The following is a 15,242-nucleotide window of genomic DNA, read 5'->3' on the forward strand; positions in this document are numbered from 1 at the left end:
TTTGCAGCAATAAAATTGAAGTGATATGAACAAACAGATATGTAATGTATCTTTTTAGACAAAACAGACGTTGACAAAGTTTGCTTTTGGGTACGACATTTGAAATTGGGAAAAATTACAAGTTGGAAAAAAGGTTATAAATGGCAATACATCGCAGAATATTGCAATACTTTTAAAATCGCAATAACATTGTATCGTAACGTCTGGTGACTCCCACCCCTAGTTACAACCCTGTTACAAACCCTTTTACATTAAACATAGTCAGGTAATTCATTCTAAATTTACAGCTTATTCCCACCTTGAGGCCCAGGGCGGCAGCCATGTGTGCAGCCGTCCAGCCGTCGCTGTTGGCCTGGTTCAGCAGGGCAGCAGGCAATGCCAGGGTGGGGGGCGGCTCAGGCGTCACAGTGGGGTCACCCTGGGTCGGGTGGCAGAGGAGGAGACGCAGCGTGTCCACGTCTCCGGAGCGCACCGTTGCGTGGAGAGCCGTGCAGCCGTCCTGCAGAGAGGAGGAGGTGATTTATGTCCATGTGCACGCAGTGACTGCTCACTAAAGACAAAACTCGGACTGAAGTTCATATATTTCGAATGATTCCCGTTTGTGCAAAGTAGAACTCATGTGATTTGTCTTTTCGTGCTGTCTTTCAGGGAGGAAGTACTTGCAATCATCTGATAACAATTCAAGTCGACTGATGTCACATGCAGGTTCAAACTAGCTAATGCTGATTTCCGTTATCGATTAGTCTGCCAGTTACGTTCTTGACTGAAGTGATTTAAGAGTTTGGTCTATAAAATGTCAGATGTTCTATATTGAACATCAATAAAAACTATGATTTCTTTTTAACTAGAGCACAATATTGACGTATTTAAATGTTTTGTTTTGTTCGTCCAATAATCCAAAACCCAGAAAGACTCAGCTTGCTATAATGGAACGGTAGGACATTTTCTTTAGAAGCATCAGTGCTAATGAATTTTTGCTCAAAATATTGCTATAAATATTAATTAGAATTGTTGATTCATTTTCTGTTGATCGACAATCCAACTACATTTTTCAGCTATATGTCATACACATTCAAGCACACATAATGCTAAATGCAACTTTTGATGATTTCAGTTCACACTGAATTTAACTGAAAAGATACCCATAATTCTTGACCAGAACAAACCACTTTAAGCTGACGTCCACCTTTATTTAAAGCCTCCACTCTTACAAAAGTTGTGTTTTATGCTCCATGGAGACACTGATCACTGCTCTTCACAATAAACATGCTGTCTTGTTCTTGCTGTCTGGCAAGAACGGCACCAAAACTGGCTCTGGTCATAGAAAAAAGGGAGAAAATGCTAATCAGCTTTTTATTACCCAGCCGGGTAATTAAAAAAAGGGGTTCAGACTGTATTCTCTTCCCCAAGTTCAGATGTCCTCCATGTTAAATCATTGCGTTTGACCTAACACACACCGGTTCAACATTTCAGGTGTGTAAAGATACACGTGTGCAGAAGAGGTCAGATATGCTCCAGAGACTCTGGCAGCTCCTGTGGCTCAGCAGGGGAGCCAGGCTAAATGTAGAACAAAAGCAGGTACAGTAACGGAATATCTACGGTCTCACCACATGCTTCCATGGCCCCTATGGTTACCATGGACACCCGGGAAGCCCATACATCAATTAGCTTGCACCAACTAGACGACTGAGCCCCCCGAGAAGTGCGAAACAATGATGGGAGACAAAATGGGAGAAAATGCCGAGGAACAAACATGAAGTAATTACATTTTACATTCTTAAAATTACAAATAGGGGATTTTATTTAACTAACATTTGCTCAGAGTATAGTAATAATGTCTACTATTTCATTTATTAGCCAAGTACTTTTACACATACGAGGATGTATCTTCTGCATTTAACCCATTCTAACTAACTATTGTAACATTGTAATTTCCCCATTGGGGATCAATATACAGATTTAAAAAAAAAATAATAATAACTAGGAGCAGTGGGCAGCCATAGTCCAGCACGCAGGGACCAACCCCAGATTTAATGCCATTGCCTGAATCAAGGGCAAGCATGTAGGCCTATGTCTTTCTTTCTTTCTTTATTTATTTATTTATTTATTTATGTGGAAGGAAACCGGAGCACCCAGAAGAAACCCACGCCAACACGGGGAGACAAATCTCCACACAGAAAGGACCAATTCTTGAAATCAGTACACAACAGTTCTAACCACCGAGCCACGTGCAAAATGTGACAAATGCCACATATCCATCAAAATGTATTTTGTATAAGTAAAAGAAATTGTAAATTTCTTGAGAGGGGGACAATGACTGATCAAAGGGCACAAAGATCCAAAACATTTAAATGCAAAGCTACATTTCTGTGTCTCTATTCCAATTTATTGTCCGTATTTTATCCTTAAATTATTAACAATCAGGCCAGTTTTTTTCACTGTGTAATACCTTTTACCAATACCAATTCTAATTTCAAAGATGTTGTCACTAAACAAAAACAGTAAAATTGAGTCTCTACAATTTCCAAACTCTACAAACTTAAAACTCACCCAAAAACGTGTCGAACACATTTGATCAATGACTCAAAATCGAATCTAGAAACAAGAACCCAAGCACAATGTAGTGCTACTTTTATTATTCAACGGGGGGGAATGTCATGTTTTCTGACTGTACCAAGTCAACAAAGTTAATTTCCTGATGTTTAATGGCCAGCATGGTGGAGCAGACTCACCGTGGTGGTGCACGAGCGATCGGCTCCGGCGCTCAGGAGGACCCGGACACAGTCCAGGCTTCCTGCTTCGCAGGCCAAGAAGAGGGAGGTCTGCCCCCCCGCCGCCGCTGAGTCCACAGCAGCTCCTGCAGACAGCAGCACCTCCACACAGCTGGAGGGAGGGGGAGAGACATCAGAAAAAGAAATACCAACTTCCACATAAATGAACACGATGTATGGCGTTAAAGCTATAGTGCACCGTTTCTGACGCAACCATTAGGAATTCTAAGTAATGACAACAAAACTGTTGCCGCCTCTAAATGATACAAGGCGTCAGCGATTGTGCACAAACCACCATAAAAAAGACAAATAAAAAAAGCTCAGACTCCATAACACATTTTTATATGACACCATACATGCAATGATTGCACACATCTTACTCTAAATTGAGTAAATGTGTGTGAGTGAATGACTTCCGCATGCGCAGTATAGTAGCGGAGGCGGGGAGTTGCTACATCCCTTGTGCGTTCATTGATTGGTTCTTTTGATCAAAGGCTACCAGTGTCGTGCCAAAAAGTGGTCATCTGCCAAAGACTGCTGTCTATTCTGCATGCAAATTGAAAGAGATAGACCCAAAGATGAAATATACTCAACACACACACACACCCACACACACACACACACACACACACACACACACACACACACACACACACACACACACACACACACACACACACACACACACACACACACACACACACACACCACACCACACACAGCCTGATCAATTGAGGAAAACTGAGCCTGTCTGCTAACACGACATGAAAAACTGTCAATTCCTGAAAATTAGAGAGTGGTGTGTGTGTGTGTGTGTGTGTGTGTGTGTGTTGTGTGTGTTGGTGTGTGTGTGTGTGTGTGTGGTGTGTGTGTGTGTGTGTGGTGTGTGTGTCAGAATGCCTTTTGGATATCCCCAATCTATAAATAGCACTGTGATCAGATATTACAACACTGCACATTCCCCAGCTGGTCCTGGGCATCATGTTTTTGGCACACACACAAAAACAAACACTGACAACACACACACACACTGACAACACACACACACACACACACACACACACACAACACACACACACACCACTACAGTTCAAAGAGCCTCTCTTGCTGTAAGTATGATATATCAGGATCAAGACGTGTGATCAGAACTGAGTGTACTGTAGAAGCAGATGTCGTTAATAATTTATAATGAGAGCTCAGAGATAAACTTCCTATCAGCAGAAATGAAATCAAGCTGCAAACATTACTGACAGCTGCCCAGTTAAAGCTCTGAGCTGAGCTGATTGTAGCTGTAGGGAAAACACCCCCTAAAGCTTCACAGTCCATACTGTGTGCCACATAGCCACCAGTTGATACTGGTGTGGTGACGGTACCGAGCAGACATGCTGGCTCCGAAACCAAACGCAGTTACTAGCATTGGTATAGCGGGCGTATTACACGCATGGCAGGTTCCAGCTGTGCTCGTCTCGCAGAAAAATAGGTCCCATGAATCATTTATCGAAAGTACATTACATATAGATTCACTAACATTTACTGTTGGGCCAATGTGACACACTAAAAAAGAAAGGTCAAGTCTCTGCAACCATGGGGGTCATGAACCCTGCTTACACTGGGTTTTAAAATGAGTCTTGAGTAATCAGCAGGACCACACGAAATCTGAAAAAAGGCAGAATATTTTTCACATATTTTAAACAAATTTAAAAACTAAAACTCAAATAAAATGTTAACCTATCTCCATCCCAAGCAAATCCTGATTCTAGATCATCGCTGAAAACTGTAATTTATTTTTTACAGTTTTCAGCGATGATCCAAAATGCTAAACAGGCTAAATAAAAAAAAGTGTAACCGGCCACCAAGATTAAGTCGTCTTGGATGCATTCAACAACATATCTTTTGTTGTATAGTTTATACGCTAATGCTTCCTGACGCTTCCAACAGAACAGGAAAATGGGTCACCAATGCAGTCCGTGGTGGTTGTTTTGGTAGCAGCGGACCAAGGCTCTCTAACTTGCCCACTTTGGGAGTTGGACTAAGTGTTGCGTGACCATCCATCGTTCTGCCCGATTGGAAGGAGATTAAACGCGGCGTTACCGTACAGGAGGATGACCCATGGGAGCTCACCTGCTGTGGCCGTGGGCGGCAGCAACGTGTAAAGGTGTGAATCCATTTTCATCGGCGACATCAGCAGGCGATCCCGAAGACAGCAGCAGCTTCACACACTCTGGCAGAGAGAGACAGAAACAGGGTGATGCTGCAGCCGTGAGCAGAGAGAATTAAAATACAACAATTACAATCTACAACATCATTAAAAATGCAAAAACATGTCAGTGTAAATGACTTAAAAACTGTACAACCGTACACTGTATACAGCAGAGCAAACACCTTTTACTGTTGCCATGGATACTCTTCAGTAGGTACAGTAGTAGTAGTAGTAGCATTGTTGGCATAATCCTCCAAAATCAGGGTAAACAAGTTTTTTTTATTTTTTAAATACAATACGTTGCCATTAATGAATTTATTTGGAAGTCGTGCCACCCGCTGTTCATGAGCGTGTTTTCTCAGAGTTTATTTCACTAGCTGTTCTGAAAAGATGAAACATGATACAGTTCTGCCTTTGTTCTGTCCAATATGCTGAAATAAAGACAATTTCAGCCCCTCCTCGTTTTAAAACAACAAAGATGAATCAACAATATATTTGTGTTAGCATTCGGCTACTACATTTCCCAAGAGTTTTAGTGGCGTTTTTATCTTTAATAAAATGCCAAGCCGTCCAGATGTAACTCTCCAGTACAATAGTACAGTACCCATTTATCTTAGAATATGGACAGAAATCCCCAGACGAGCGTTCCAGCTTTTCAGAACGACTGATGAAAGAAACCTTTTATGAGAAATAACACTGGACATGAAAAGCCAGTGGAGCAAAGCAGAAGTGGGGCAGGAGACCAGCTCTCTGTAGTGCATGTGACATCTACGAATACAAAAATAGTTCTACATATTCATCTCTGTACGGCACATCAGGTATTACAGAGCCACCAGAAAAACAGTACAGAATGACTACAGAGTGAACTCTGCATTAAATGGAATACATCCAAGTTCTCTTTCTTTATGTAGAAAATTGAAAAATATATACTGTATATAAGATCTACAACCCCAAAACATCTATATTCAAACTGCTGTTTTATAACAGTTGCCTGTCTGTTGTAGTGGCTTCCTACTGCTCGTTACACAATGTGCGTTTCATGGTCCCGTTGTTACACACATATTCCCACATCCAACACTCACCCATCTACGTGTGGTTTAAAAACGGAGAAACGGATGATCGTTGTTTCAGGAAATGAAGGAAGTGAAGGAGGAGCGGTAAACAGGGTTATGAAGAGAAGGAAAGCATTGGAAAAAAGCAAAAGGACAATGAAATATTGATGGGAGGTGTTTGTGTGTCAGCGAGTGTGTGTCCTCTGTGTGTACATCCCGCCTTCTATATAGGCCCTCAGCACAGGTGTCCTTCAGCTGCATTAGTCGTGTTCATGGATCATCGCTGCTCAACTGGAGGTTACTAAACATCTCAGCAGGGGAGCAGATCCTGATAGACCCGCAGCGTGTGTACATGTGTTTGTGTGTGTGAAGTGGCCTACATGCATTAATTATTCTAAGTGTGCGACTGTATGCACGGCACTGCTTCCTGTGTGTCAGGGTAACGAGCATGTGGTCAACATCCATGCTGTGGTCACAGCCCTGACATGACAGTCCCTCTCATCTCACAGCAGCCAACATACTGGGACCAGCCGCAGCTCTCATACAATCCCAGACTTTAAAACAACACAACACAAGTTTATCAGCTCCAGGTCTTAGTCCTCTCACTTCATCTTCAGATCGCTGCAAAAAGCACATCAACAACCAGCTGCTCGGCAAAGCTAGTGTATACTGAATATGTTGTATCTCAATCATATTGTCTGTTGAAGAGCTGTAAAGATTAACTGATCGGTTGTCAACTATTAAATGAACCAACTATTTTAATAATCGATTAATCGGTTTGTGTCATTTTTCAAAAAGAACAAAAATTCTCAATTATCTTGATTGCAGCACCTTAAATGTGAATATTTTCTAGTTTATTCACTCGTCTTGTGACGGCAAATTGACTATTTTTGAGTTGTGGACAAAAGAAGACATTTGAGGACAGTTTTTAAATAAACTGTGATCTTAAGAATCAGTCAAAAATAATCCACAATTTGTTTTTATTTTTAAACAAAACCAATGGGGATTATGTCATTTAAATTACGGTTATTGACCATGTATTTAAAAAAAAGTGTCAAATACGTTAGAAAAAGAGCCAAAAAAGGATAATTTGTTTTTGACACATTGGTCAAAAACAGAAATGTCACAGGTTTGATGTCCGGAACATTCAAAATCATGTTCCCTCTACAGGTTGTTTCACAAGATATTCAAACCTGAATCACTCACTGTGATTTGCTCTGGAAGAGGGCGCCAACTTAACGACTAAAACAGAAATAAATCTACTTTGTGGCAGCATTAAGTGTCCACTCTCCCATCAATATGAACCTTCGTTCTACACTGTCTTTAACAGGAAGTCCACTGAGCAACTGGCTCCTCCTCAGCATAAATCTTTATATTTATGCAGTTTTACAAAGTCAAACCGGAGAAAAGAAACTACTTCAGGGTCCTATTTAAAATGCCACTTTGTGACTCGCTGTGGACCAGAGGGGGAAGCTTCCTAGCTCAGCCTTTACGCAGCTTGTGCAGGTGAGAACACTATAACTAAATCTCACATGGCCTCTAAGTCCTCAAAGAGAACTAAACACACATCGTACTTACTGGAGCTAAGGAGTCCCGACAACAGAACGGTTTAACACGTAGAGCAGATGGATGCGGTCTTCACTTTGCAAACATAACGGTTATACGTTTAAAGAAAACAAGAGAAAACTATATGTACTTTCTTATTAATCGCAGAGTAATTTTTCTTCTTCAAAAAGCAGTAAAAGGAAAAGGCTAAATAAGCAAGAAGAAGAGTGAGTGTGTGTTTCTATACATACTTTCATCTTTTGGTCTTATATGTTCCATTTATATCAGCCTCGCTCATGGAACAACCAATCCTGTGTGAAACCTTTGTATTTTAGCGTCTCTCTCTCCTTTAAAACTACTCTTTGCCGGGCATCCAGATAGCGCAGTGGTCTGTGCGGATGCCCATGTCCAGAGGCTTGCTCCTCGACGCAGCCGGCCCGGGTTCGAATCCGGCCTGCGGCCCTTTGCTGCATGTCACTCCCCCTCTCTCTCCCCTTTCTCAACTTCAGCTGTCCTGTCCATTAAAGGCCTAAAAATGCCCAAAAAATAATCTTAAAAAAAACAACAAAAAAAAACTACTCTTTGAAATCATCCAGCCAACCGCTGACTCGAAACTACAAGACACAGATTCAATTCTACGCTTCAAAATAAAACACACACATTGGAGCTTTGGACAGAAGCAGCCAGAAAAGTTCAAAGAAAAACAACTGCCGCACACTGACTGATTTGCATATTATTTAACCAACAGTTATTTAACATTGTGTAGTCAAGAGTTTGTGAAATATTATTGTGCGAGTCGCAATCACTTATAAAAAAATCCACTGCATTCAGGGCCATCTCCATGAGTTTCGAAGTTTCTCACCAAGGATGATGACCAGCCACCAAATATAAAGTCTATAAAATGTTTAAATTATTACTAAAATGGACATTTTCACATTTTACACCCCAAAAATGAAGCTATACAGCATTTAGATTTAGTTCTAAATCCCTCTTTAATGTGAACTCAATTCAGATAGTAAATGCAGAATAATTTATTTAATTTTTGTTAAAAGCAGTCAGATTTAAAGATACTCAGTCTATTGAGTCTTAAGTCTATTGTAGACTTAAGAACCTTTCCCCAGGTTGCTTAAGAGCCCAAATTCTGAGGAAACAAATCCCAACATGACCACACTGTCATTAGTGGTAGCCCCGGCCTGTCTGGATCAAAGGGATAGTTCAGATATTTTCCAGTGGGGTTGTATGAGCTACTTCTCCATGGTCGGTGCATTACCTGCATTAGATGACAGCCAGCACACCCCGACGACACTGAAGCCAAGCAATGTTCTGCGGTGGACGGGGGTAGTAGCTTAACATTTAGACTTTAACAATCTATAATCGTTTATGTGTATGCTGCTGTAAATTTAGAATATTTTCACCACTTTTCCCTTCTGAAGATGAAATATCTGCCGTCTTCAAAGTCACTCGACTCCTTTGACAAAAACAGTTTTTTCACCTCGGCGAACACGGGTTGCTGGTCTACTGCTGAACTACCCCTTAAAGTCCATTTCCAGCTTTATAAATACCTGCTGTGCCTTAAATGTCAAGCAGCCAGCCAGTATTGGCGAATCAAATGCCAGTTACCTGTGTGTCCATTCTGAGCAGCAGCAAACAAGGCAGAGGTGTGGTTGTGGTTGTGGTAGAGGTGGTGGTCTTGGTCAAGATGATGGGGTTCGTTGTCCATGGCGGTGGTAGAGGTGGTGTTGGTGGACATGGTGTTGGAGGTGGTAGTGGTGGTCGGGTCTGGTTGGTTAAGCAGCATTGACAATAAAGTGACATTTCCCTGGGAAGCAGCTTGGGGGAGCAGGGGGCGCCCGCTGTCCAGGGCAGCAGGCCCTCCGCCGCTGAGAGGGGAGACTACGGAGGGACACCAGCCTGCAGGGGGGAGGAGGAGCAGGAGCAGCACAGGTTAAACTAGGTGGAGGGAGAGCAGGAGGAAGAGGAAGCTTCTAGAAGTGCTGAACATGGGAGAGCGAGGGTGTAAGAAGGTGAACGGGTTGGAAGGGAAGGAGAGCACATTTCAATTCCACGCATACTGTAGTACAGTCTCTTTTGTCTGAGCAGCAGGCAGCAAGGGGATACGAGTTGTAGTTAAATAAATGTTTCCAGTGAGCACAAGCTCATGTTGTGCAGCCAAATATTGTTTAAAACCCCAGATTTTTTATGTTAACATCTAGTTGAGATACCATTGTTTCAAAGATGCCCGATATGTCAAGCTGAATTTGGCTGAAATGTTTATAAAATGAGGTAAAAATGTCCATTTGATGGAATTGTGCAGGTATAAAAAAAAGAAAAAAAAAAGAACTTGTATAAAATTAGACTTTGATGAAGAGTTGGAACAAGATGATATATTATGTAATGCATACAGTGTAATAATGTCAAACCATGTCCCAAACTGTGATATTTAAGAAGAAACAAAATGAGAAATGTCTAAAAAGGTTAGCTGACAGGCAAAGCTAGAGCTTTTATTTTGAAGGACAGCAGGTTAGCTATGTAGCATCCAGGCTATCTGCCACTGAGGCTATCTTAACTTCAGCTAGCTAAGCTACACAACTAAAGTTAAACTAATTGAACACACAACCAGCTAGTTCTACCGAAATCAAATATTAAACCTCAAAAAGAAGCCACCCAGTTGGTTTCTCTTGCTGTATCCTGGAGCTATTCTTGGCTAAATCCCATGTTGTGGTTGGTTTGTGTTATGAACATACCAGTAGGATTACAGGAGGATTACGGGGAAGAAAAAGTAGAACAGTAAAGTTACATACCGAGGTTTTGTTTCAGCCTCAGCTGGAACTCCTCCAGCACAACTGTGGTTAAAGCTCAACCAGGGAGATTATCCCTCCCTCAGATCTGCTGTTAATGTGTGGCTTATAAAACAGACTTGTTACCTTCTTATTAATCCTCTTCAAGCTCCCGATTACCTCATTAAGTCCTTTATAAATTTAGTTTTTTTTTTTTTATAAATGAATAAAAATGTCACACTATTGTGCACTGTGTATGATGTCAATTTGGAAACAGATTTGCCTAGATGCCAAAATTCATTGTTTTTATGGCTGATTATATATTGTTCCAGATATCTTGTTTTCTGTGAAATTCGGCCTGACATGTTTGGTATCTTTGGACACTTTGGGATCACCACTAGGATGGAAAAAGAAAGGAGAAGTTTGAATACTTTGCTGCAGTACAAAACGTAAAGATAAATCCACCGGGATGGTCTGAAAGAGTTTAAAGGTTAACGGAAATTTCCTCTTATGGTAAACTGGCATAAATGAATGCACAGACAAAGAATTCCCTAACACCGGTGAAGGTTTTCAATTTTAAGTGTTAGAACAGGAAAAAAAAAAACATCCCCAAAACAAAAGTAAGATTTTCACCGTTTTGCTGAAATTTTCAGATCATTTTGTTATTTTTCACATGCATTGTTTACTGTGGTAATAGATCACATTTGTATTTACTATCTACATATGTTTAATGTTTGGAATATGCTGAACTATTTTGCCTGCTCTGGAAAATAACATCATTTCAAAGCTTTCTCACAACACTAATAAAATGTGTGCGATTGTCTCAGCATGTGACGGGCGCTGCAGCCGGGACAAAAGAGTCCGTCGTTGCATCAGATTAACCGTGAGGTGATGGACAGCATTCGTCTTTCAGTATAATCACTCACCCACAGTATTCACACAGTGGACAAATAGAAATTATTCAGTTGGAAACTGTTGCAATTATACATTATTACTTTAAATGATTAGGCAAAACAAACAGATAAAAGAAAGGACAGAAAAAAACAACAGTTTGCTAAAACCACAAACTAAACATGCTAAAAGCTTGAGATGCTACTTTTAGCTTTGGTTTTATATAAAGATGAGAAAAAGAAAAAAAAGGCAGAATGGAGAATTTCAGTGCAGAAACTTGTTTCACAGACGGAAGAGAGAGACCGGGGAAGAAGAGAAAGTGCAGCAGAGATTCACAAGAACATAGATGACGGTAGCCGTTGCACTTGCTGTCCGTCAGTGGGTGGAGGTCAGGAACAAAAAGCTACAAAAAAATATCTGGCTACTGACAGGTGACAATGTGGACCTATTTTGAAATTGAATCAATTCAGAATTGTAATTGGGAACTACTGCAATCAAATAAAACCTGAAAAGGTACTGTATGGCAACACTGGTGTTAACACTACTTTTGTCTGTGCGGTAATAAATATATCTTATATATTTTTTACATCATTGTAGGTCTTTTGTTCTCTGCAAAGCACTTGGTCATGTGAATAAATAGAGCAGCCATATATTTTTCAAATCGGGGTACATCTTCATGCAAAAAAACAAGACTTTCAAACGATGCAAATGCACAATGCAGTCACATTTCACAGGTACATTTCAGGATGATTCCAGTTTACTACAACTTGGCTTTGCATTTCTAGGTTTCATCATTATATGTTTCACTCATTATACCTGCAAACAGCAAAATCACTAACGAGAAGCAGACTGGGCAATAAACATGAGCAGCGAGCATCAGTTAAGACAAATTATCTAAACCAGCTTTTTCGCAGGAAAAAAGTAAGTGTGTGAAGTTAGTGGGGAAAAAGGGACCAAGAAAAAGCCATTCTGTAAACTGTGATGGAGTTTTGCAACAAACAGTTTGGGCAATCATTTCTAGCTTTGGTTTTATTTTTAAATAAGTTTGGGTAAGCTCAGAGGTTGTTTAAAACCGGTCTGACAATCTGGCTGCTCGTGTTTCTTTCCCCACCTGGCTGATGCTGTCCTAAACTCAGGAACTGTCTTGCTGAGATGTGGGAGATAAAACTGAGTGAAATATTATTACAGATAGAAACTATGGAAAAAACGACGGAAATAAGACCGAAGTTGTAATAAACTGTACATACTACACGGTACAATCAAGCAAGGTAAATATAAATACCTACATTTATATCAAAACAATTAAATTACATACAGAAGGCCAGTGGGACAAGTTAATGGAAGCTGAAACAGAAAGAGTGCAGAAAGTACAGAAGTGGTGATGGCATGCTACTGGAGGATGGAAAAGGGAAGGGGAGGAGAGAGCAGCCTCTGGCATCAGCTTCAGAGAGGACAGGGGTTACTGTTGGGAAGAGCTACGAACCAATCTGAATACGCAAGAAGGGGAAACGTCTGCTTTGCCTCAACTGACCCTGAAGGCTAAGCTTTAAGTCTCTAAGAAGCATTCAGGCACATGTTAGCGACATGTCAATGTCCGCTGTTGACACTGATACCGACAGGGCTAACGTGACAACATGGGAGACGAAAGGTGCCCAGAGAGAGGACATATTAAGGGCAGAGGAGGAGAGTAAGTACAAAGAGGATGCAGAGGAACTTTAGGGATTCAGTGACATAAACTGAATTGCTATTCTGTATTGCATTCCTGTGGTTATACCAGTTTCCCTGTGGCCTGATTGCTATGCTATGCTATGCTAAGCTAAGCTTGCGCCGTGTAAAGACAGTCGAAGAAAAGAGGCAGTGGGGAGAACTGGAGGGAGGTGGAGCATGGAGGAGCCCCTTTACCTGATGCTGTTGCCAGGGGGCTGCCTGCGGAGGCTCGGGGGCTACGGGAGGATGAAGCACTAATGGAAGAGGAGTTGGAGGGGGGGTTTATGGAGGAGGGGCTACTGACAGTGGTGGCAGAGCTGATGACAGGGGGGCACTCTGCACATGCTGCTGCCGGCTGCCGCTGAGGGCCCCGGCCAGGCCCCGGGGAGCAGGCACCCACCTGAGAGGCCGTCAGGGCTGGGACCAGGTCCAGGGCGGGTTTGGGCGGCAGCTGGGGCGTGGCTGGTTTCAGCCCAGCCCCAGAACGGTTGCTGTCCCCCACCCCCTTGATGGGTGGATGAGGAGGAGAAGGGGTCTGGGAAAGCCCTGGCTTTTTGGGAGGAATAGGGGGAGGGTTTCCCCGGTCGATCCTGGCCACCGTGGGCGACTTGAGGCCAATTGGATGGCCCAGGCGGCCGGGAAAAGGGCCCCCCTCCGACGCAGAGTGTGGCAGGCCTGGACGCAGGGGTCCGCCTCCTGCTGGAGGGCTTGTGAAGCGCGAAAGGACCTGTGTGACCGTGTGGCGTGCTTGCTGCTTGGCGGCAAAGTTGTCACGGTTGGTGGGGGACGGATCACGGGCCGGAGGACTCTGGGACGACGTGCCATTTTGGTCCTGTTCCTGGAACTTGTAGCGGGCCGCCTGGACACGGGGGCTGACTCCACTAGGTAACCCGTGGGGGGCTTGGCCCTCTGAGCCATTCTCTGTCTGCGCCAGTCCTCCTGAGCTGCTGTGGACGATCCCCCTCCCACTCGTCTTTGGCAGACTCAGGCCCACATAGTTGGCAGGGGTTGGTTTGACAGGTATGGTGAGGGGGTTCTTCTTGGGACCCTCCACCTCAGTGGGGGGCAGGTCCGTTTGGCAAGACGCTGTTCGAGAGCTGATGGGCTCTGTGGCTACAGAAACAGACATCACTACTTTAGGTTTGGGTGGTGTGCTGGCGGCAGCAGCAGGTTCTGCACCGGCGGGAGCAGCAGGCTGGGCGTTAGCGGCACCATCCTTCCTATCGCCCTGTTCAGTCCTGAGCTGCTCCACCTGCTGCCGCAGACTCTGGCTCTCGACCTCCTCGCGGCCCAGCCTGGCCCGCAGCTGTTCCCGCTCCGTGTCAAACTCCGACAGCTGCTTTTCCATCTTGGCTTCCATCTGTTGGCTGCGCTGTCGCTCGGTGCTCAGCTCCTCCTGCAGCCGGCCAGAGGTGCGGCTCTCCTCGTCCACGCGAGCCTGGAGCTCGTCGAAGCGCTGAGACTCCTCTACGACTCGCGTGGCAAGCTGCTTGCACTCGCGCACCAACATCATGACAATGTGCTTGTTCTTCTCACGCTCGTCCTTCAGCTGCGCTGTCAGCTTGCGGTGCTCCTGCTCCAGACTCTGGAGCTGCAGCTTCTCCATCTCCAGCTGGAAGAAAAGACACACAAAGTAAATGGAAAGTAGCATCGATCGATGCAATGTTTTCTCAAAGACACTAAGGCAAGCAAAGATTATTTTTTATAGTCTATTAATCTGTGGATTCTTTTCTTGATTAATCAATTAGACGTTAGGTCTATAACATGTCAGGAAATGGTGAAAATATGATAATCTTTGTTTTCCAAAGCCCAAGATGACACACTCCACAATTTAAAGATATTCAGTTTACTGTCACAGAAGAGTGAAAAAACTAGAAAGCATTCACATTAAAGAAGCTGCAATCAGATAGTTTTTTTTTAATCTTTTTTCATAAAAAATTTCCCATTGCATGAAAATTCCACTTTGAGGTTTTTAACATTAATATGTCAACCTGCCTATGGTCCTCCAATGGCTAGAAATGGAGATAGGTGTAAATCGAGTCCTGGGTATCCTGCACTGCCTTTTAGAAAATGAAAGCTCAAATGGGCAGAGTCTTGCCCCTTATGAGGTCATAAAGGGCAAGATCGCCTCCCCTTTCTCGTCTTTGCCCGCCCAGAGAATTTGGAGAGAGATACATTATGGCTTTCAAACAAGCAAAGTGGAAGTTGGTCAAGGCCACACCCCCTCTCCACCTTGCCTCCTCAAAAGCTACAGACAGAAACGGCACATACTAAGGAAAGCTCATTGTGGGACTGGCTC

The 15,242-nt window shown here is 43.0% G+C and overlaps 1 protein-coding gene across 1 annotated transcript in view; it reads right to left on the reverse strand.

The window, feature by feature from the left end:
• cttnbp2 (cortactin binding protein 2) overlaps positions 1–15,242 on the reverse strand; it is a 96,255-nt gene that overhangs the window by 25,865 nt on the left and 55,148 nt on the right. The window contains exons 4-8 of the mRNA XM_032522888.1: positions 13,139–14,555; positions 9,189–9,479; positions 4,893–4,992; positions 2,733–2,883; positions 299–499 (exon numbers count right to left, since the gene is read on the reverse strand). Of these exons, the coding sequence (XP_032378779.1) occupies positions 299–499; positions 2,733–2,883; positions 4,893–4,992; positions 9,189–9,479; positions 13,139–14,555 (2,160 nt within the window). The remainder of the gene's footprint in view (positions 1–298; positions 500–2,732; positions 2,884–4,892; positions 4,993–9,188; positions 9,480–13,138; positions 14,556–15,242) is intronic.

The sequence above is a fragment of the Etheostoma spectabile genome, chromosome 8, assembly GCF_008692095.1.
Source record: "Etheostoma spectabile isolate EspeVRDwgs_2016 chromosome 8, UIUC_Espe_1.0, whole genome shotgun sequence".
Taxonomy (NCBI): domain Eukaryota; kingdom Metazoa; phylum Chordata; class Actinopteri; order Perciformes; family Percidae; genus Etheostoma; species Etheostoma spectabile.